At 37.5% G+C, this 24,342-nt stretch overlaps 1 protein-coding gene across 1 annotated transcript in view; it reads left to right on the top strand.

Moving 5' to 3' along the window:
* Positions 1–8,016: 8,016 nt before the first annotated feature.
* The window catches only part of EML5 (EMAP like 5), a 92,355-nt gene continuing 76,029 nt past the window's right edge, over positions 8,017–24,342 (top strand). Inside the window, exons 1-4 of the mRNA XM_087725306.1 lie at positions 8,017–8,629; positions 14,463–14,622; positions 18,890–18,988; positions 19,431–19,499. Coding sequence (XP_087581432.1) covers positions 8,307–8,629; positions 14,463–14,622; positions 18,890–18,988; positions 19,431–19,499 — 651 coding nt within the window. The 5' untranslated portion in view covers positions 8,017–8,306. The remainder of the gene's footprint in view (positions 8,630–14,462; positions 14,623–18,889; positions 18,989–19,430; positions 19,500–24,342) is intronic.

Genomic DNA, 24,342 nt, shown 5'->3' with positions numbered 1-24,342 from the left:
GGGCTCTATCTAACAAAAAATGAAATGGTGAAAAAAGTAAGGTTCTACATTTAGACAAGAAAAAGCAAATGCACAGGTATAGTATAGGTGGTAACTGGCTCGGTGGTAGTAACTGTGAGAGGGATCTTGGAGTTCTAGTAGACAATCACTTAAACATGAGCCAGCAGTGTGCAGCAGCTGCCAAAAAAGCCAACACAGTTGCATTAAAGGAGAGATAGAATCAAGATCACGTGAAGTGTTAATACTACTTTAAAATGCACTTGGAATACTGCATCCAATTTTGGTATCATGATGTAAAACAAAATGTTGAGACTAGAAAGTGCAGAGAAGAGCAACAAAGATGACATGGGGATTGGAGGCTAAAACATAAACAGTTGCCGGAATTGGGTATGTCTAGTTTAATGAAAAGAAGGACTAAGAGTGACATGATAGCAGTGTTCCAATATCTCAGGGGCCGCCACAAAGAAGAGGGAGTCAAGCTACTCTCCAATGCACCTCAAGGCAGGACAAGAAGCAATAGATGGAAACTAATCAAGGAGAGAAGCAACCTAGAACTATGGAGAAATTTCCTGACAGAACAATCACTGAAACAAATTGCTTCCAGTAGTTGCGAATGTTCCAATGCTGGAAGTTTTAAAGAAGAGATTGGACAACTATTTGTCTGAAATGGTACAGGTATAGGGTTTCCTGCCAGAGCAGGGGATTGGACAAGAAGACATCCAAGTTCAATTCCAACTGTTATTCTGTTCTGAAACTGTCCTTTACCCCTGTCTGAACCCTACTCAATAACTTAGTGATGTTTCACACATCAAAGAAAAGTGCAATTTCCTTAACTATGATCTGCTAAAAAAAACAAAACACAAAATGAACTCAGTTCAAAGAGTCTGTCAAACAGGATTTGGATGTAATCCTCCACCCCAAAACTAATTTTTCTTTTCTTTTCTTCTTTCTGAAAAAAATACGTATACATGTGGGTGTGTTTATATTTCCATATGTGGGAGATAATTGGGATCCATTTATGTTATAAATTGTGAATCTTATAGTTTCTATCTTTTGCCAGGTATATGTAGACATGCTTAAATGACACACAGGTGCACATGCAAGTATTTTTTGAAAAGGAAAAAACATCCAGGACTTCTTTCAGCTCATGTTTGCAATCTTAGATTGACAACATTGTAAAGGATTTTGTCAATATAATACTTTATTGATGTTTATGATACTTTAGTATATCAATCCCTTTTGGAATGGAAAGATATTCTTAAATTCAAGGTCATTTTTCTTTGGAGTGAATAGAAAAATGTGTTGTGTGTATCAAGCTGTTTTTTGTCATTAATGATCACAAGTTATACTGAATACCTTAACTGTTATATTATTGTACTAATTATAGATTGAATTTGGTTTGAACAATCAAGTGAAATTGAACACATTCACTGGAAGGATTCTGGATAGCTATCTAATTTACTGTGTTTCCATCAGCTGTTATCAATAGAATAGAATGGAATGGAATTCTTTATTGGCCAAGTGTGATTGGATGCACAAGGAATTTGCCTTTGGGGCATATGCTCTCAGTGTACATAAAAAGGCAGGATACATTCATCAAGAATCATAAGGTACAACACTTAATGATAGTCATAGGGTACAAATAAGCAACCAGGAAACAATATCAATGTCAGGGTTCCAAATAACATCCAAAATTAAATCATATTCCAAGGCAAAGTATTGCTCAAAGTTCCAATTTATTAAGAGAGTCATTTTGGCATATCTGGGAAAACCCGAATCTGAAAGCTTCCCGGTTTCCCCCACCCAGTTGAAAGTTCAAGATCTTGCACCCACACCCACAAGTCCATCACATGGTCCAATCTTCCACTGCCATGCTGGCAGTTTCACCCATACAGTTCCGGTCAGGTGCAGAGGTACCAAGACAAAGGATTACCTTGGCAATCTAAAAGGAATTTTATTTTGCTTACATCACACCCTACTCCTTAGTATTCCCCCCCCCATTTTCCCACTATAGAAACAGCATAGTAGATAGAAATGTGGCAGGCCAAAGATCCCAAAAGGAACCTGGCTGCAGGCCTGACAGGCAGCATCTCCTCAGAAGAAAAATGTTTCCTGAAAAGAGAATAATGTAGAGGTTAACATAACAGAATTAACCACCTCCAGGGGAACTGTTCTGCTTATCGGGAAACTTATCATGGAACTGTTTTACTAACCTATCCGCTTTTAGGTTCCAGCTTTTCACCCAAGTAACTTCGGACCAAGGGTACCCCTTCCAATGCACTAAATACTGTAAGCGACCCCTATACAGCCTGGAATCTAAGGTTTTTTTTCACATCATAATGTGTTTTCCCTTCTATCACTACAGGAGGAGTGGGAGGTTGGATATAAGGTCTTATGCTGGACCCAATTACTGGCTTCAATAAACCGTGACCCGTCAAAACCGCGTTCCACAAAAGCGCGGTCGACGAAATTGCGTATGTGACGTCATCACAACGTGACGAAAAAGATCAAAAAATTGAAATAAAAATTAAATTACAGCAAGCCGATTCACATAAAGGTAAGCGTTAGGTTAAGGGTTAGGGTTAGGGTTAGGTTAAGGGTTAGGGTTAGAGTGTTAGCGTTACGTTTAGCGTTAGGTTAAAGGTTAGCGTTAGGTTTTTCGTTACGTTAAGGGTTAGGTTTAGGGTTAGGTTTAGGGTTAGGTTAAGGGTTAGGTTTAGGGTTAGGTTTGGGGGGGTTAGGGTAAGGTTTTCGCTTTAGTTTTACATTTTTCGATCTTTTTCGTCGCGCTGTGATGACGTCACAGCGCTTTCGTCGACCGCGATTTTGTCGTCCGCGGTTTTGTGGTGGAACCCAATAAACTACAATGAAATACTGGGTAAATTTTCCCTAGAATTCTGGGTAGACTGAGTTGAACTGTAACTGAGTTAATTATCTTCACTATTGGGAATGGACCTAGAAATTTTGGGCCAAATTTCTTGCTAGGCATTCTTAATCTTATGTATTTGGTAGATATGAAAACTTTGTCCCCCACACAGAATGGGGGTTGGAGTGAGTAGTGTTTATCAGATTGCTTTTTGTAGGCTTCTGCCTCTTCCGCTAGAGCTTTTTTCATATTTTCCCATCCTTTCTTTAGCGTGTCCATCCATTCAGTCAGAGACATGGAGGAGGGAGGTTCTCTAGGCAGCTCAGGCATGGGAACAAATTTCATGCCACTAGTAATTTGGAAATGAGTGAATCCAGTGCTGCTGTGGACTGCATTGTTGTACGCCACTTCGGCGAAGGGTAGCAAGTCCAACCAATTGTCTTGCTCATAGCCCACATAATACGGGATGTATTGTTCCATCATTGTATTGGCCCTCTCTGCTGCTCCGTTCATACTTGGACCTTTTTACATAATCTTCTACTTCCGATTTCATCTTTGGCAACTAAAATTGGCACCTGGTGAGGTGGAGCGTTTTTAGGAATCCAAAGTGGCCTCCTAGTTTCGCATCATGGCTTCGCTGTAGAACTTCCAGCCTAAACCTCGTGGGGACATAAAGCTTGGACCCCTTCCAGGCTAAGCCATCATTCATCGTTAGAATGTCCTTGTTATTGTTGAGCCACGGGTCTGCTGGGAGTGCCGATTTCATCGCTGTCATCAGCTTATCCTGGCTTCGGGTGGTGACTTGGGCCGCCTTTTGGTGGGAGGAAGAAAGGATGGGGTGAACCACATCTTCCTTCTTACTGTTGTACTTCGGTTTTCTTGACAAGGAGAGCACTGGGGGCTGCTACTTTCGACTTTGCTGGTTCAATAAAGCCCCGCTTCAAATTGATGTTGATGTACTTCCTCAATTCAACCATCTCTTTGGGAGTCACGGAGTACATTTTCGGCTTTGGTAGGGTATCCCCCTCGCATTTCCCCACTATAGAAATAGCATATAGATAGAAGGGTGGCAAGCCAAAGATTCCAAAAGGAAGCCGGCTGCCTGACAATATAAATTGTAAGGATACAAGCAAAAAGTTAAAGTCCTGCAGTCATAAGTGGGAGGAGATGGGTGATAGGAACGATGAGAAGATTAATAGTAATGCAGCCTTAGTGAATAATCTGACAGTGGTAAGGGAATTATTTGTTTAGCAGAGTGATGGCATTCAGAAAAAAACTGTTCTTGTGCCTAGTTGTCTTGGAGTGCAGTGCTCTATAGCATTGTTCTGAGGTTAGGAGTTGAAACAATTTATGTCCAGGATGTGAGGAGTCTGTAAATATTTTCACAGCCCTCTTTTTGACTGTGTGGTATACAAGTCCTCAATGGAAGGCAAGTTGGCAGTAATCATTTTTCTGCAGTTCTGATTTTCCGCAGTTCTGAATATGATTATATCAACTGCTAAATTCTTTACTAAATTAAAAAGACTTGTAAAGTGATGTCCAAATATTAATTTGTTATATTTTTTTTGTATGTGTTTAGTGTTACTTTTTATAATTACCACTTGATTTTTACTTCATTACAGATTGTTGAGAAAGGACACATTCTATTTCTGAAGCTCCTTCATAGTTTAAGTAAAAAACAAAGATTTTAAAATTATTTCAAATGTATGAAAATAAGCAGCATTTAAATGGCCGCTTTGTACCATAATACTTATCTATGCTTCCCTTTTTAACCTGTCCACTTACCTGAGCTGCAAAATTTCCGATGACCATTAGCTGGAACAATTATCCCCCAATTTTTGCTAGCCAGATATCATAGCCCTACATTTCTCCTCTCACTCAGTCTCTGAAATCTTGGAATCGTTTTAGCAGTCTACTCAAGTATTAGATGGTATTAAGAAATGCTAGCCAGTTAAAGGAAAAATATACATAGGACCCGACTTTGCATACTATGCTAAGCTATAATTTGTTTTCATTATGGTTGAATACACAGTAATTGCTGGATTCATCTGAACACTAAGATATTAGTCATGGTTTATAAATAACATTGTGGGTTAACATGAGGCAACCTGACCTGCTCTCTCTATGTAAGGTATCCTACTCAATAGTCAAAAACTAAACTCCTGAGATCAACATAAGAGGACCTTCCCTGTTTATCTACTTGTCAACAAATTAGACTGATAATAAGGTATGTAATCTTACTAGTGTTGTTCCCCCATCCCCCAAGTGCCAATGGAATTACAGGCCTTCCAAGTTAGTTCTGAAATATCACCTATTTACCTATGTTTATATTTTATAAATATAAGAAACTGTTTCAGTTAAAACTGATCCTGACTCTCATCTTTGTATATTCACATAAAATAACAATATTTCTTGTAGTGAATATCTCAGTTGTTAAGTGAATTCATTGTCCTCAGCAGATGTTCCCACCCCCCAAAAAACTGCCAAAAATTGCCAGTTTCTGAGAAAAAAACAATCAATAGTGATCATCTGGCTGCAGGATGCTGCAAACTGCCATAAATGTGAGTTGGTTGCGGAGAGCCCAAAATGTGATCACATAACTACAAGAGTGGTGGCCCCACCATCGGAACTTAGAATCCAGATTGTATGTGTTCCCAAGGAAGTCCATCATAACTTCAACAAGTCACTAAGTGACAGATATTAAGTAAAGAACTACCTGTAATTCATCCTGCTGGTTTAAATTAGTTAAGTGTTCTTGTGTTTGCTCCTTGTCTATCCTAAGCTGCAGCTCCTTTATTTCATAGCCAGCTGGAGCTTTGTTGCCTGAGTGAAAATAAGCAGAAAATAGTATTTAAAAGTTCTGCTTCCTCACCATTATCCCTTCTTTTTTCTTCCAATACTTTTGGCTTTTTTTGTTTTTAATGTATCATTTGTTTCTGAAAATGCTGTTTTCTTATTTGGGTTATTTCTTGCAAGTTTCAGTTTGTTCTGACATTTAACCTTTCTGACACAAGGTTTAGTTTCTTGCAATTGCCTTGGTATTTGGTTTTATGCACCTTTCCCCATTTCCCCCACTTTCTATAATTTTTTTTGGGGGGGGGGAAGTTCTGTGGGTCTCTAAACAGGCCTCCCATTTTTTTCTACTAGTAAGTATTTTTTTATAATTGCATTTTCTAGGATTTTTCTTCTTTACTGGACATTGTCCTCTTTCAGGATTTCAAGCCACTGGATTGTATCTAGCTTCTTTTTTGAGTTAATCATAATCTTTTCTTCCAGTATGTATCCCTGATTTTTTCATCCATGCTTCCATGGTAAGTATTAGATCCAAAGTAATTGCATCCCTGTATGCAAGGCTTGAAAGAAAATATGTGTACCAAGACATTCAACAATGGAAATTTTCTCTGCCAGTTATTTGTCAATGCCTGGAACAGATTTTGTTCTTGTGGTATACTTATTCTTTATTTTTGCTTTCTAACATTATCCCAAATATAGATGTGGTTATGTCAAAAAGAAGCATTTCTCACATGTTGTATATCATTCTTTTCTACTGCACAATCTGCAAATGGAATCAAATAAAATAACCAAACAGCATAAGGTCTTGACAACTGAGTATAGACTCAGACAAATACCATACGAAAACACTAACCTAGTCAGGTTTATATTTTCACCATCATTATTAAATCCCCTGTAAGAAAAATCCAGAATTTAGCTTTCTTTTTAAAAAATATTACTCATCCTGTTTTTTTTTAAAAAAAAAAATAGGCTAGAGTTGTATACTTAAAGTCTTGATATAAATAGTCCTGCATTTGTGTGCATTTTGAAATCTAGCATCTGGAGTTAGCTATTTATTCACTGAATCACATACAGTATCTTTCTGGCTTTTTAACATAATTGACTCCTTATCATATTAAAAAACCATTTGTAAATGAATGGAGAAGCACTTTGAGCGTGAATGATTAATGGAAAGTGTTTCTAGATGGCTGAAAGGAGGAAAAATAACAAGGAGAGAACGAAAGAAGGAAAATATCTTTCATAGCAAATTTCTGTACTATTGAGACACGCTTGTCTTTAGATGGTTCAGGAACCAAGGCTTGGACTGCACATGTCCTGCATTTTAACATGCACTTAGGTAGACAACTTGAAGTTATACACAGCTACAAGCCATTCTTTTTTGCAGCTTAAACATTTATCCACACTTACAATGAAATTTTGCAGAAGCTTTTCAAAAACAAATTCCATTTCAGAATTTGATAGACACAAACTCAAAATAAACCGCTCCAAACTTGACTGCAGAAAATAAGACTTCAGCAACAGAGTGGTCAATGCCTGGAATGTTCTACCTGACTCTGTTACATCCTGAAACCCCCAAAACCTAACTTTAAACTGTCTATCTTGGACCTCACCCCATTCCTAAGAGGTGTGTAAGGCAGTGTGCATAAGTGCGCTAGCATGCCTTCCCTCCCTGTCCTACTGTTCCCATTTATTTGTACTCATTTCTTATGTAAATATTTATACCTGGTTATACTTATATGTTATATTCATATTTATACTTGTTTTCTCAAACATGCTTGACAAACCAAATAAAATAAAAAAATAAAAAATGAAATCTGCGTTTATGGACACTTTACTACTGGAAAGTGAGATTCTGTCAGGTTTGGAATAGCAGTCTGGTTCCTTACTTAAAGGGTGTTTTGTTATTGTTTTAAATTGATATGCTTAGGATATTCTTTGCTCTAGAACCACGTTCCTCCTCCTCCTTATTTGCAAAGCAGCTTACCCTCGCAGGCAGCTTCGCCTCTTTCGCTTCCCCTTACCCCCCTCTTCATGTGGCTCTTAGGAGACGCGAGGACTGGCTAGGGCTGCCCTGGGAAAGGCTGGCCGTGAAAGGGCCCCCAGCTCAAATTAATAATAATACTAAATGAAGACCGGGTAACCGTTCACCGTAGCCCCTCTTAAGGAAGCGGACGAAAAGCATCACTCCGACATCCAGGCAGCCTTCGGGAAAAACAGAAGGGGAGCGGCGGCCGCCGCCAACAGAAGGGGACCGCGCAGCCGCAGTGGGGAGAAGGGGGGGGGCGGGGGTGGATTGACATTGCAGGAGAAGAGCCCGCGGGTTTCGGGAGGACGACGACGACGACGCAGCAGCCAAGTAGCCGCGCGTACCTCCGCGGCGGCGGCGACGGGCGCGCGGGTGTTATATGTGTGCATGTGGGGTTGTCTTCGCCTAGCAGCCTCCCTTGCAGTTTTCTGCCTCCGTCGCGCTGGGTCGGCTGTCGGGCCCAGCAGGTGGATAACTACGGTCGTCGAGCCATGGGGGCAGCACTGCCGCCGCGTAGCCATGTCTAGCGGCGACAGCAGCAGAGGCGCTGCCCGGAGGAGCGTAGCTCAGCGCGGTGCGCGACGCTTTCTTTGAAGCGGGCGGCTTGGCGGCGGCGGCTGCATGAGACGATTCCATGTTGGCGGTTCAGGATTAAGCGAAGGAAGACCCCGGTCGTGGCGCAGAGAGCCGGCTGACTTCTTCCTCTCTCCCTCCATTCCTCGGCGCTCCAGCGGGGAACGGAGAGGCATGGCTGACCGAAGCGCCCCGAAGTGCCACTTGAGGCTGGAGTGGGTTTATGGCTACAGAGGTCACCAATGCCGCAACAATCTTTACTACACGGCCGCCAAAGAGATCGTGTATTTTGTGGCGGGGGTTGGAGTGGTCTATAGTCCCCGGGATCACCGGCAAAAATTTTACCTGGGGCACCAGGACGACATCATCAGGTAAGATGCCGCTTCTTCCTCCCCAGACCTTCTCCCTTGTTCTGCTCCAAGCCTTCCTTGGAACCGTCCTTGCGGGAATGATCGCAGGACAATCGGCGGGCGCCCTCCGTAGGGCACCGAGTCCCCGCTTGATTTCATTCCCTAGAAGCGTTGTAGTAGCTGGGAATTCTTCGAAGCTCTCTTCCTTCTTCTTCTTCTTTTATGAGACTTCTGCTTATCTGTTTTATTCCAAACATTAACGTTTGGTTTCTGATCATTGCAGTTCCTTTCTTTTTCTAAGATCCACTGAAATAATCTCCTGAAAAAAAATCTTTAGTTTATAACTTACATTTTAGCAACTGTAACCTCCTTTTCCTGAGAATGAAGTAGAGGTTTTGAATCCATTTATTTTTGGCTAGTGTGTGAAATTGGAATTCACATAATGAATACCGCATCTCTGATTTTGATTCATACTTCACCTCTTTTTAGCCTTTTCCCGTAGTCAAGTTGAACTGCTGTCCACACATCTTTGAGAGACAACTACAGTATCCTTATATGAACTACACAGTTTCCTTTGCCAATTGCTAGCCTGCCTTTATTCTGTGTCAGTAACCATAATTGACTTTACTCTTAAGGTACAGGGTCATAAGCCTACCCTGTTTTCCTGAAAATAAGACCTCCCCAGATAGTAAGCCCAATTGGGCTTTTGAGCACATGCACTAAGATAAGCCCTCCCCCGAAAATAAGCCTTCTCCAAAAATATTGCAACACAGCAGCAGCCATGAGGTGACCACGCTTGCTACCTCCTGCACCTCAAAAATAATAAGACCTCCCCTAAAATAAGGCCAATTGCTTATTTTGGGGGTCAAAAGAAAATAAGACCCTGTCTTATTTTCGGGTAAACACGGTAATAGATTTTACACACCATGAATCTGGCCTCGGATGGTATAGGAATAAGAACTACTTTGATACTGGTATGGACTTAAACCCATCTAACTTGGTTTGGGACAAAATGAGGGTTATATCGTGGACATGGTGCAAAAAAAGTTAATGGTGTATTGTCAATGAAATTCTCATGCATTAGAGAAGAGTTGTACAAAAGTCACCTAGCCACAGCACCAGCACACCCTGATGTCTAGAAGTTGAGTCATGGCAACTGCACTTCTTTTCTGTTGGTTTGGAATGTTTCACTGCATATCCAAATAGTTTGGGTGACTGAAGAAGCTACATGGATAAGCAATGAAAAATTTCAAACCAAAAAAGACAAGAAACCCATGACTCAACTTCTAAACATCAGGGTGTGTTGGTGCTGTGGCTAGTGTAAGTAAGGAAAGGTCTTCAATTTCCAAAAACTTCATCTGATCAATTGAAGGTGCACTTCTAATATAACAACAGTTTTTTTGCTTCTTCAATATTATCAAAGGCACCTGGAAATATTTTCTTATATTGCTGTTTCTTTTCCTTCCACTGCCTTATGAAATTGTCTACAGTTGAACAGTGTACATTTTGAAGCATTGCAAACTTTGTGAGTGGCTGATTGGAGGATAGTATTTATCTTGTCCTAAACGGGTGTATTTTTCCATTCCTATCAAGTATGCTTTTTTAGTTAAAATAATACTGGTATCTAGTTTTATTCTCTTTCATTTATTAATAAACAAATTGACACATAATGCTATTTTTGCTCTGTCCTGGGCAATGGATTTTCATTATTCCTCCCATTAATTCAAATCAGTAAACTTGCAGAAGTTTACTGTTGATGTATTATATAACTGTGACCCATTTCTTCAAGCTTTTGAATATTATCTTGTGCTAGTAGTCCTGTTTTATATGAATAAATAGAATCACACTTTTATTTAAGTAATGTTGGCAATCATAGCATAACATTGGCGAAATCTTAGAAAATAATATTACAATATTGTTTTGGAATTGGTTTTCACTTAGGATTTAATAATTGTGTATTGTATTTGAATATACACAACTTTCAAAGTAGAAATAAAACAATTCTTGTTACTGAATTTTTGATTGTCTTACATTTTTCCTTAAACGTTAATCTTCCAAGCTCAAAATAAATGCTTTAAAATCTTTCATTAACTTTCTTAGAGCTATCAGTAAAAATAGAGACTATTTTGAGATATGATTTTAAATAAATATTTTATTTTTATTGTATCACTCATATTTTAGTTCATAATTACATATAGATAAAAGTATATTTCACTAGAATATACCATTATTTGAAGCATCAGTGTCAAATATGTTATAGCTGTATTTCCAATAAAAACATTTGTTCTTTATAGTATATTGTATACTATACAATTATTGCTATTAGCATAATTCCTATTGTTTTCTACAGTAAGTACATGTCATATGGAATTAGTCGCTTTTATATTCCAACAATAATACACATTAACAAATCTCTACCCTGTTTTTAAATGTGATACTACTATCATTTGCAGAAATTAGTAAATGTGATTGTGGGTCTGTATGATTTTCTCTAGAGTAAGAAAATAAGCCAACACCTAGGGAATGTCAAATTTATTTTAAGACAAACACACATTTATTGCTCATAAAGCTGTAAAGATAAATTTTATAAATCAACATATCTAGGGAAACCTCATAAGTCAGTGAAGGACTCAGTAGGATGTTCAGTGTTGAGATTTGAGCATTTTTCATAGGGTACATTATTTGTAAGAAAACTGAAGAAAGATTCTGTTCAGCAGTTGATATTTCAGTCTTATTGTAACTGTATAGCCAAGGCAGTCACCAATCCTACTGCAGGAACAGAAGCAAATTCCATGAACAGCAGGGGAGCTGTCCAGCACAAAGGATACCATCCAATGTAGAAGGAAAACTAGCCAAGGTTCTTTTCAAAACGGGAGCTGTCCAGCTTTGTTTTTAGATATTGGATGGAGAAGTCGATGAGAAGAATTATAACAGTTTTAGCGTTTTGCGGGATTCAGAGAATTCTGTGGCAAAGGGTTCTTCAGATTTGTTTAGCAAGTATCAGCAGAGCAGATATAGTTATCCAAAACTCTTAAATATGTAGAGAAGCTTAAAGAAAGCAGTTTATATTAAGTAAGAAAGGATGTTTAGAATGAAAATCAAAAACATATCTTATATCAGTAATATATCAATATTATACTGGAAAAAAACACAGAAAGCAGTAGGCCACTAGATTATTTTGCATTATTACAGTATCAGCTTACCTCCACATTGCCCTAATATTACTATATTACATTGCTGTACATTATTTTTGTGTACTTAGAAAATGTAACTTCTCAGATATTAGATTTGAAAAAAATCAAAGATTAATATCTTTAGCTATTATATTTGGACATAATACGAGTACAGATGTATGAATTCATAGTCATTTAAATCTGGAATGTGGCTGAAAGATGCTAGTTCCTATAATATCTAACTTCTGGAAATCTTTTTAATAGTATGTGAAAATGAATTAAAGAATACATGAACTTTTGAGATAACTAGCTTAAAATATAATTATGTAGCGTTTTTTTCCTATATATTTGTTTTCCTGAATTTTTTTCAGTAAAATTTTCACATCTGTTTTGTTCAACTGGCAGTAAAGGATATGGGTATAGCTACTTCTCTGCATGAGATAGTAGGAAGCTGCCTTGTCAGGCACAGTAATTGAAGATTGAGTTGTAGCTCAGATTTATTGCTCATAACTATATCCAAGAATCTGGTCGACTAACAGTCAGCACTAAATTGGCACTAGATAAAGGTCAACAGAATTCAATGGGGGTTGGACTTGGATCTCTTGTGGCAATGCAAAGACTAAATTGATGATGACTTTAACTCCACCCTTCAGCTCTGCCTTCTCTTCTTTTCTACACATGTACAAAATAAGGCCACTGATTTATTAGGTCACCATAGTCAGCGCTGTCTGGCATTAGCTGTTGAAAATTTCACTCCAACTTCCCTCCCAACCCTATTTCGAGATTCAGCCAGATTTCTTTGCATCTACTCTACTATGAAATTGTTGCTAAAAACAAGGCATCCTATTTCCTATGAAAATGATGTGGTTTTTATTCTATATCAAATTTTTATTTTAAAATATTTGCAATACATTAAAATGAAAAAAAATGTTAAAATGTGTAGTATGTTTAGACTTACTATGTCAAATCAACAGGCTGAGGAGCTGAGGGCATAAGATAATAGTTTAAAGTTTATTCTTTACATGTAAGTAAATTAATGGAATAATTAAACTACAACAAATTTTTGCAGCTTATTTTGAAAATCAACCATATTTTTGCTGCTAAACAATTAATGAGTTGTAGACCCAGTGACATTTAGAATAAATATACTGAAGTGGATACAATGTATTTTCTGGTTTGATATTTGTTAAATGACTGCAAGATGACTTACTGCATCTTCCTAAATTAGCAGCAGTAGCACAGTTTTCCAGATGGGACATAACAAAGGGGGAAAAAAAGCTGATTTCATCTGATTAGACCAGCTTGGTTTCTAAAGCTGATTTCACTAGGAGTTCTCTACCTTTTTGTTCTGGAACACATCTCAAAATATGATAAATTTATAATGCATCCCAACTATATAATTGGTCATGAAGTCCTCTCTAGTCACATAAACACATCCCTTGCTCAAGAAACTGAGGTTAGCCAGAACTTTCAAACCACTTTCTTGCCTTTGTAAAGCATTGAAAAATCATTTCCCTAAAATATCCCCAAAAGCTAGTGGTTTTCAGCGAAACATTCATATCGAACAGTAACATAAAATAAAATAGAAGAGGGAGAAGGCAGAAGAACAGACGCTTGTTTGATTTATCTGTTTTTATGGGGCTGCTTCCAAGAGAGCAGGTTATGGCTTTCCTGTTTTGGATATAATGGGGAAGCTTTTGAGTAACTTCCTTTCTCTAAATAATATTTTTTTTAAAGAAGGCTGTCCCTCTCTGTATCAGGAAAGTGGACTGTTTCCTGTTTTCTTCAGGATAATCTTCAAGGCATATGGGCAGTCTTCAAGGGCAGTCTCATGTTGTTGTGGAATGGGAACCTTGACTCGGAAGACCATGCAACATTTTCAGTGTATCTTTTATTATTTGATCAGTTTCATTTAAGACTGTTCTGTAAATTTTGAAACTACATAGTCCATTCTAGGAAATAGAAAATTCTTGAGAACATTCTTCTTTTGCCAGGAGTCAGCGGTGACATGTCAGATTTTAGCATTTGTTGTGATAATTTGGATGGGACTTCCAGATATCTGGCAGATTTGTAACCATATTGTTATGGTGTACATATATGGTTATTATGTTATTATGAACTGAAAATATATAATTGGTACTCATACACAAATGCTATGTAGTACTTTAGAGTGAAAAAATGCATACACCAGCAATCAAATGTGCTTAGTCCCATGGTGAATGGGTGAAACTATTAGCTCTGAAAGTAAATAATAAAGTTATAAATCCACATTTGTTTCTATATACTGTGTCTCCGGATCTTGAAGAATAATAAGTGGTAGCACCTCAAGTGACATATCTAGTAACTCAAGTGTGAATAAATCCCTGCATTCTTAAATGAGTTATCTGTTATCCTTGGATTATATGGATTATGAAAGATATTAGCAGGATGTAGTTTACAAGTAATGGATTTCTTTCTTCCATGCTTTTGCTCTATGCCAATTTACCATTTGAAAAGTATTCTTAAAAGCAATTCCTTTTCTGTTCAACTAGAAAGTTGCTTTTAGAAAGATTCAGAGAGCTTGTTATACTGAAGTTCAGAATAATAATTCCAGATATGTTTAAGACACACAGTGAAATTCAGACTATAGAAGTCCTGTTTCAAAAGTTATTAACTTTTGTTTATGCTTCTTTTTGTCCAAGCCTTGCTTTACATCCTGATCGAGTATTGGTAGCAACAGGCCAAGTTGGGAAAGAACCATATATCTGTGTTTGGGACACCTACACTGTACAAACTGTATCAGTAATGAAAGATATTCATACACATGGTATAGCTTGCTTGGCATTTGATGTAGATGGTCAGGTATGTATCTTTATTAATTATTCTGTTTAATGTCTGCATAATTCGCTGCAAATTCTACTGTATAGACTAGCTTTGGATGATACACTGAGATATTTAATTTTTAAAATAAATATATAAAAGTGTTCATAAACATGAGAACATTAAGGCTTATTTACATAGTTAAAATGGTCTATCATTCTAATAATTAAATTGCATTATATAGCACATTACTGTGTAAATTCAGCTTTTGTAAAGCTAAAAGGAGTCCCTGCGGATTTTACTCCACTAATTGTTGCCAATTATAAGGAGTAGTGCTCATCTCCATTTCAAGGCGATAGAGCCAACGCTGTCCAAAAACATTTATATGATCATGTGGCCAGCTGATATCATGAAGCACTGTTATCTTCTCTCCGTGGTGGTACCTATTTATCTACTTGCATACTTTCAAACTGATAGGTTGGCAGGAGTTAGGGTGAGGCTGGGTGCTTGTGCTGTCACGTGATGCTCAGATCTCAAACTTTGGTTGCTGGTTTAATTATTGACCCACTGTGGCACCCAGCTTAGTGTTTGTATAAGAGTGAAATTCTGAATTTGGCAATCAATTTCCTAATTCTATAGAAAAAATAAGTTCCTAAAGTTGTCCTGAGGTTTCGGAAGAAAGACAGATCATAACAGTTAAAGGTAGTATTCAGCTTATTGACTATTTGAAATTTTGACAGACCCCTAAAAGATGCTTACAACTCGCTTTCAAAGTTACAATGGCCTCCCCCTTGCAGTCATATGGCCGCATTTTGGGCACCCAGACACTGATCCACATTTACAACTGTTTGCAATGTCCTGTGGTCACATGACAGTGATTTACATTGCTTTTGCTGAAAACCTTTGTTTAGTTCTATTTTTTGGCAAAAATGCTCCATAATGCTCCATATTATTATAAAATTATGCTCCATAATGAACAATGGGGTCATTTAACAACTGTGATGTTCACTTGATGACTTTGAATTCACTTAATGACTATGGTGATTTACTTAATCACTGAAAAAAAAGGTTTTAAATCAAGGGCTACCTATAGTCTCTAGTCAATGCTTAATGGAAATAATAAACATATATAAAATATAAATATATATGTATATATATCTGCAAAATGTGTACTCATTCATATTTATGTAGTACCTTGTTTCACAGAAATCAAACTCTCATTTCCCTCTCCCAAAAGTCACATACAAATATTTTTATTTGTTTGTATACGACACATGGTTATTTATGGTCTATAACAGATTTAAGAAAATAACATTTGATTTTAGATATATTTTCCTGTTTGGCCATATGGATTTAATTTAGGCAAACATTATGATTCTCCACTGATATAATTTACACGCTAGTTTCAAAGTGTTATTTTTAAAAGGCAATGTTTATTTTAAATAAATTGCTGAAACATGCATAGTTTTATCCATATGGAAACACTATGGAAAATGTTCATTCATCTACCATTTCTCTTACTCCTATATGGCACTAGATATAAAGACAAATTCCAGTTACTGGTTAATATTAGATATATTTAATATTAGAAAATATGCAAAAAAAACCATGTCTATTGATTTTACTCTGAAATTCTATGAATTTTATCTAATTTCTCTAAATGAAAAATTGAAGAACAAGGTTGTGTCACTTAAAATGCTAAATCCCAAATCTATAACTCCCATTACTTCTGTCTTTAGTCAGAATGATACTGTTTAAATGTAAGATGTAGACATGCTAAAAAGCACTGAAACTCTTTCCAAACTTTTCCATTGTGTTTAAATTCTGAATTTATTTAGTTGTCTATTTTTATCTGTCTTACAGACTGATCACCCACTTATAGTTTTCTTCTTCACACTTTTTCCTTTCTTTAGATTTCCCAATAGAGCGTCTTTTTATAATGCATTTTGCCTTTATTGTCCTCTTCTCCTGTCCTGTGTAAACTTTGTTTCATTGCTTTTTAACCAGGACCAATAATGTCAAAATGGTGGGCATGATAGCAAACAAGGGTCTGCCCTGTTTTAAGAGGCATCATGTGGTGGTGGCCTAGAAATATTCTTAATAACCAATTAAAAAGAGGTGAGGCTTTGAACGCTCAGCTGCACCCACCATTTTGTTGATCACTCCAATTTACTTTGAACTGTGTTTAAAGTAAATATTTTAAATTGAATTATGCATTAGCCACTGGTCTGATTCAAATACACCCTAACTGGTTTTAGACTGAGCTCCTCTGATATGATTGTAAACCCAGAAGAGAAGTTGATTTTGAAAGCATATCTATCACTGATCTCTAGTAGCAACCATTCAAGGTCTTCCACCTTTTTACAATCCAACACAAATTGAATGATACAAACATGAATACAATTGGAGAAGGAAGTCTGTCAAATTTTAAACCCGTAGAAACAATGGCTTATGATCTAGGTATCTTTACATTTTGCTACTTAATACCGGTGTAAAAAGTTAACATTTTTATTTTTTGGTGAAATTATACAAATGTTTATAAAGATTATCATTGCCTGTAGGATTCAGTTTGGCAAAGTTAATTATTAATAGGCTGAAGGGAGAAATGTGCAAGAATCTAAAACTTACTTAACTTCTGTGGGTTTGATTACAACCTGGGAGTCACTCCAAAAGGCAAGATGGTTATCAAATTCCCACCCTTTTTAAAATGTATGTCATGCCTTTTTAATCCCCCCCCCCCCCCGATTTTGTTTCTAGTAAAGGGCATTTGTTTCTATTTTGCTTATTTTGTCAGCAGCATTTATGAAAATGACATATGAAAATGCCCTTTCTGAATGCATATCTAAAAGTTCAGAAAGATACTAGTAGCATTATTCCCATAGAAATATAAAGTCTTCACCTTTGCGAGTAGAATGTAGATGATTCACTTCTTCGTCCTCTAATAAGTTGTTTGTTTATTTTGGAGAGGGTAATTTGAATCTTAGTGGCATACATCATAAACATGTAATTAAGGTTAATTATATCTCCAAATATTTTCATGTCATAATTAAATTTATTGGGAAGAATAATTAATAAAAAGTATGTAAGAGTCTCCCAGGACATGCTAAATTGATAGCAAAGGCATAGAATATTTAATAGGATATTTAGTAAAGATGAATGTACAGCAGAGGAGCAAAAGTTGAAGATTCAGCATATTCCAAGTTGACATACTATATTGCAACCCTTTATTCTCCCAAAAGAATCTAACAAAACTCTTTAAATAAAGGGCACTGGATTCTAGAAAAATCCTACTTCAGCATTCCTCTCCTTGAACTTTGTAGTAGCAAATTTGAGATTTACACCATTCAAACTGGAAGGCTCAATTACAAATTGCAGAATTTTCTGCATCTTTCTCAACCTGGAGTATCTCTTATATGTCATAGAGTTTTAAAGAAAAATATGTAAATTTTGAAGATTAATTTTCTTCCTAGAAAATTCTCTGTGTGTGAAAATTTTATATGGTTCAAATCAGATTGGATTTCAGAAGAATGATTTGGGTACCTGCTGAATCTTCTGATTTGGGTACCTTCTGAATCTATTTAAATCAACTAGATTTGGTTCAATATTTAGTGAAATCCAAAGCCTGCCTCTAACTGAAAATTTGTAAAACGATGTTTTCAAAAGCTGCAGAAGAGGGAACTTGATTTATCACTAACAGTTATTAGTAGGTTTGCCTTATAAGTTATAACTGCATCGAACATTAACATTGACCTCCCCATTAGAAAGGCAAAGGATTCTGAAAGGGGCAGAAGCAATATAGCATTACTGAAGCTTCTCCATGTAGTTCTTTGGATTTTACCCTATCCAGTGGTAGGTTCTGGACCCAGGCTCAGCCAGTACGCTGCACACGGGGGCCTGGCATCCTAGAAGGGCACGCACACTGTGTGCGTAAGTGCACACCACCGCCCTGCAACACCCAGCTGCCCGGCAGAGGTTGCACAGGCATCACACGCTGTGCGCATGTGCTCAATGGGCCGGTCATGGTATTAAACGCCCATAGAACATGAGTGGGTGGGTGGGCCAAATGAGCCACCATACTGCTATGGTGGCTGCTTCTCCCGGCTACTCCCAGTACAGCTGTACCAGGCCGTACCGCCCGGAACCCACCACTTACCCTATCTTTTCAGAACACTGTAAAACATTATTTACTTTTTTAAATGCTGTATTCTTGATATTCTCTCCCGCACACAACCTGAATCATTCAGAATGTATTATCATTGGAGTATTAATGTTTTCTTTTATTCTCCTTTAATATTTTGGGAATTGTTAGCGTTTGCTTTCAGTTGGTTTGGATTCAAAAAATACAATCTGTGTCTGGGATTGGAGAAAAGGAAAAATGTTGTCCATGGCTCCTGGTCACACTGACAGAGTACGTATAATTTTATTTACTCTCTCTGTATATTTCAAGAACCTTTTTCTGTGTCTGGAAAGTTTGATCCAACCATTTCTAGTGGAATCACAAATAAGTGACAATCCATAGTTTATACTTTTGATTCTATGTAAGGCTTTTTACCCATATTTGCTTAGGAGGAAATTACAGTGAATTAAATATGGTTAGTATTATACTCTTCTTGCAAAGAGCCTTGATTGGCTTTCATGATGATTTAAATTAACAACCTTACCTGTTTGTATTATAAATCTACAAATATTTAAGAAGTTTAAGAAAATCTATTGGACAAAATATTTCCAGCAAAACCTTATATAATTTATTAGATAAGGAGATGTGGATGTATTTCTCTAAATATGTTTGCTTTTCTCTATAATTAATGTTATTTTCAAGACCAACATTTTTTTGTCTGTCCCCTGTTCAGATATTTGACATTTCTTGGGATTTGTACCAACCAAACAAACTTGTTAGCTGTGGTGTAAAACATATTAAGGTAAGAAAACATATATTTCACTTCTGTTTCCATTTCGTCACAACAGATCTTTTCTACCCTAGTGTATACTTTATTTTTAATTGTTTGGTCTTTTGAGGTGTTCTGAAAGCCCTTAGTCTTCTAGGAGTTGAGTGGTCTCCAAATGTAAAGTTAAAAATGAATAAAATACACCTTTTTTATATGGACAAGATAGAATACCTCAGGGGTGAACTGAAGGCCCTAGTGGCCCAGTGGTTAGAATGCAGTATTGCAGGTTAATTCTGCCGACTGCCAGCAGATTGATTCTCACTGGCTCAAGGTGGACTCAGCCTTTCATCCTTCTAAGGTTGGTAAAATGAGGACCCAGATTGTTGGGGGCAATACGTTGACTCTGTAAACCGTTTAGAGAGGGTTGTAAAGCACTTTGAAACAGTCTAAGTGCTATTGCTATTTTTTCTTTATACAATTTATAGACCACCATTTATTTATTAATTATTTCATTTATAAAATTTATAGATGGTTTATAATCCTGCAGTGATGCAGTAATAAGTTTAACTCCAGTTGGCCCAGTTGTGGAAATGTCCTTTCTTGGACATTCCATCTCCTTGGCTGCAGTATTTGGCACAAAATTATTTAAATTGAAATCTTATTAGTCAGCATAAGCAGTTCCACTCTTGTCAAAACAAAATAAAATTAATACATAAAAGCTAAGTTATTTCCCACTGTTCTTTAACTGAGTTACACAACTGCTACAAGCTGGAATCAATCCAACTAACTTGATTGTCCTAGAAGAAGCTGTTGGTAGTTTCTCATTTCTAGAAGTGAGAGGGGCTGAAGCACAGAGGTAATGCTTTTATGTGGCAATTCCTGCGGTTTGGAACAGCCTTCCAGCCAAGATCAGAAGGGTTCTCTCTGTCTATTCATTTCAGGAAATGCTGAAGATGGAGCTGTTCCAAAGAGCTTTTGTGAACTGAGCAGCTGTCATCAGGGTTTTTTTGTATTATTGTTGGTCTTTGCTTTTCATTGAGTGATCATTATTAATTTATTGGTACACTATTAATATTTATTCTGGATGTTTTTGTTATGAACTTTTTTGGTTAACAAGCTGGAGTGCTACCAGACTACAGTGATTATTGGTTGAATGAATAAATACATAACTAGTTATAAGATTATATAGAAAATGCTATCCAATATTCTTCAACACAATGCTTGAGAGAGCAGAAATCACAACAGAATTAAAACTTTTCTGAATGAAGCCATGTTTGCTGTCCATCCAAAATCAGGCAATGGAGCCCTGGTGGCGCAGTGGTTAGAATGCAATACTGCAAGCAAACTCTGCTCACAGCCTGGAGTTTTACCAACCTCGGAAGGATAGAAGACTGAATTGAGCCCTATAGAGGGCTCAATTCAGTTTTCCATCCATCCATGGTCGGTAAAATGACGATCTGGATTATTGGGCATACTATGCTGACTCTGTAAACCTCCTAGAGAGTGCTGTAAAGCTCTATGGTGCAGTATATTAGTCTATATGCTATTGGTATTGCAAAGCCATTTCAAATTTTGGATAACATGACTGGAAAAAAAACAGACTTTATCCTGCATAATCAACTGTATGAGAAGAGAAAAGAGATCATCTGCCAGTCAGCATGCCATCCAGGGGGGAGAACACACCAAGAAATAGGTCTTGTAAGAAAACAAAGAATATATAACGAGGAAATTATAAGTGCTTGAATTTATTTGAATTCTTTAGGAAAGCATTCAGTTACCAGACAGAAAAAGTTAATAAAATATGTTGCTATTATCAAATCTGTGTCTAGAACTATTTACACACTTTAAATATATTATAATATATTCAGAGTAAGGTGAATGCTTGATTCAAAAATATCATAACATATAATATTTAAAATAATAGTAATTTATTCGCTTGAGCTTTATCTTAAACAGATGCTACATATTTGTTTATAGTCTATTGCAGTGATGGCAAAGCGCCCTCCCCTCCACATGCACATCCCCCATGCTTCCCCCCAAGCACGCCCCACTGTTCACTTCCAAGCTGAGCTTGGTATTTCCTCCAGGGAGCTGGGATAGGCCATTTTTGCCCTTCCGAAGCTCCAGGAAAGCCCAGAAAGGGCGAAAAATGGGCCCAGAAGTTCAGAAACAATCCGTTCCAGCTTCTGGGGGACGGGGGGGGGGCCACTTTCGCAGGTCTACTATTTCACCCTGCCCAGGTTCTAGAGGCTTTCCTGAAGCCTGGGGAGGGTGAAAACGGCATCACCCGCCCTCCAGAAGGCCAAAAATCAGCTGATTGGTGCACAAATGCACACAGGAGCTGGCGGCACACATTCCATAGGTTCACCATCATGGGTTCTATTGGCTTAAAAAAATGGGTCCAGTCATGTGGGTGCCTCAACTTACAACCATCATGACTTAAGAATAGAATTTCTGGGCTCCATTACAATTGTAAGTGGAGGACTACATGTATCACATACCGTATTTATCGGCGTATAACACGCAGTTTTAAAACTAAAATTGCAAGCTTAAACCCTGCCTGGTGTTATACGCCGATACTGCGTGTTATACGCCGGGTCCACTGTTCCCTCTAAGGTGCGCGGCCGCGCGGCCGCGCACATGGCAAGAAACCCCCGCGCAGAGGTTTCTAACTCCCGCGCAGAGGTTTCTTTCAAAGCAAACGTGGGGAAGTCCTTTGCAGGCAGCTAGAACTGGCTGGCTGCAAAGGACCTCCCCAAACTTGTTTCAGCGGCAGCTCTCAGCCTGGCGGCAGCGTCACACAGACTGTGGAAGGAGGGGGAGGAGGAGGGAACCAAAGAGAGCTTTTACCGAGTCTGCGCCCCACAGCCAGGACCGTCCTGGCGCCTCCAGCCGCGTTTCTTCCCCGCAAAGCCCTTCGGGCAACCCGAGAGTTCCGCTTGACGCCAGAAGGGCTTTGCAGGAAGAAACGCGGCGTTTCTTCCTGCAAAGCCCTTCTGGCGTCAAGCGGAACTCTCGGGTTGCCCGAAGGGCTTTGCGGGGAAGAAACGCGGCTTGAGGGGCGCAAGGACGGTCCTGGCTGTGGGGCGCAGACTCGGTAAAAGCTCTCTTTGGTTCCCTCCTCCTCCTCCTTCTTTCTGGAGCCCCTTCCTCAAAGATTTGGTACCAAAGCAATGGCGGTGAGGAAGTTGTGTCTTTTGGATTTTGCACTGTTATCTTTTCAATGGTTCTCAGACTGGTTGAACCTTTAGCAGCTGGGGTGATATTCTTTACTGTTAAGGTTACAATTGGATGTGTTGGACAAATCTTAAAAGATGAAACTTTTATTAAAACATTTGACTTAACTAAAAACGTCTTCCTTTTTCTTCTTCTTCTTAAATATGATTTATTTATTTATTTTTACTTCAGAAGTTTGATGACCGTTGTACAAACTAATCCAACCTAAATGTAGAGGAGGAGAAGAAGGGGGGGGATTTAAAAAGAGCAGAGGAAAAAGAAAAGAAAGCATGAAGAAAACATAAAGAAAGGGATGGGAGGGAGGGAAGGAAGGAAGGCACTTTATGTTGAAACAGAAAATATTATATAAGGAAGAAAATGGAAATAACTTTTTGCTCAAAGAGGTGTTTTTTCATTTCATATTTGCCTTTTAAGAGGAGTTAATGTTATAATTCATGTTCTAATGTTATAAATTTTAATCCAACATTAAGTTCCGAGCTTCCAAGTCATTTATTTTTAATGAAAAAAAATTTTACTCAAATTTTTGTGTTAAAATGGGGGATGCGTGTTATACGCCGGTGCGTGTTATACGCCGATAAATACGGTAAATATTTTCTTGATTTCTTTTGTGAGTCATCTGTTTTGTACTGTGAAAGCTAATAAAATGCTGCAAAGCCAGGAATTTCATCAAGAAGAAGCAATGAAATTTTATCTGGTGGCCTGAAAACTTTTTCAAATGCTTTCCTTTCTAGAAATGTAACTGTAATGTTTACAAATATTGGAATATTTAAGATATGGGCAAAAATTCTTTTCAGACTGTAATAAAACATGGCATGTTAGGTGAGCAACTTATATAGAAACAAGGAAGCAACAGTTCAATTGCATAGCTTGTCTTGAAAACTGAGCATTAAAATAATTGAAGTTAGAAAAGATCATTGACTAGGTCTGGATTGTAGTCAGCCACAAATATTTTCCACTTAGCTAGTTATTTCTAACCATTAACTCTCATTGGTTCTTGCTAATGGTGGGAATCAAGATACCAAGTAGCAATACATAGTTAATGTTGCAGGCTAGGGTTAATAAGAATGCAGCCTTAGCTATTTTTGTGTACCAAAAACAAGCAGTGGGCCTTTCCCTTCCTGAAGCAGACCATTGCATTATTTGTAAAATTTTATTGTATATGGGAAGAAATGGAAGATTTTGTCATGTCAGATCTTAAACAGCTTACAGAGGAAATATGAATTATATTTTTCTTGTTGGAGATCTGCTACTTCATTTTCATGAAGATAATTAAAAAAGGACAGGCAACTGACTGTCAGACAATAGTCATAAACCTATACAGACTATTTTTCTACTTACTTTCTTTTATTTCTATTAATTTTCCTTTCTACTGGCAAAAGTGCCATCAGTAGTTTTTCAGCAGCCTTCACTGGAAGCTTTAGATTGCTGTCCTTATTAATCTAATTATAATTGATATATGTATGTATGTAGTATTTTATGCCATACTTTAACTTATTTTGGAACATATTACAGAATTTATTAAAAGCATTTAAATAGGAATTTGTATTTTAATTTTTAAATAGAGTTTCTGAAAGTAGAACAAAAAACAGGACAATTTGGTGTGTCTCACTATAGTGAGGCTAAATATATGTTTCTATCT

Source organism: Thamnophis sirtalis, unplaced genomic scaffold (genome assembly GCF_051295495.1).
Source record: "Thamnophis sirtalis isolate CommonGarterSnake01/CBP01778 unplaced genomic scaffold, rThaSir2_p1.2 scaffold_1, whole genome shotgun sequence".
Taxonomy (NCBI): Eukaryota; Metazoa; Chordata; class Lepidosauria; order Squamata; family Natricidae; genus Thamnophis; species Thamnophis sirtalis.
The sequence above is the reverse complement of the archived record's forward strand: the minus strand, read 5'-3'. Positions and strand labels throughout refer to the sequence as shown.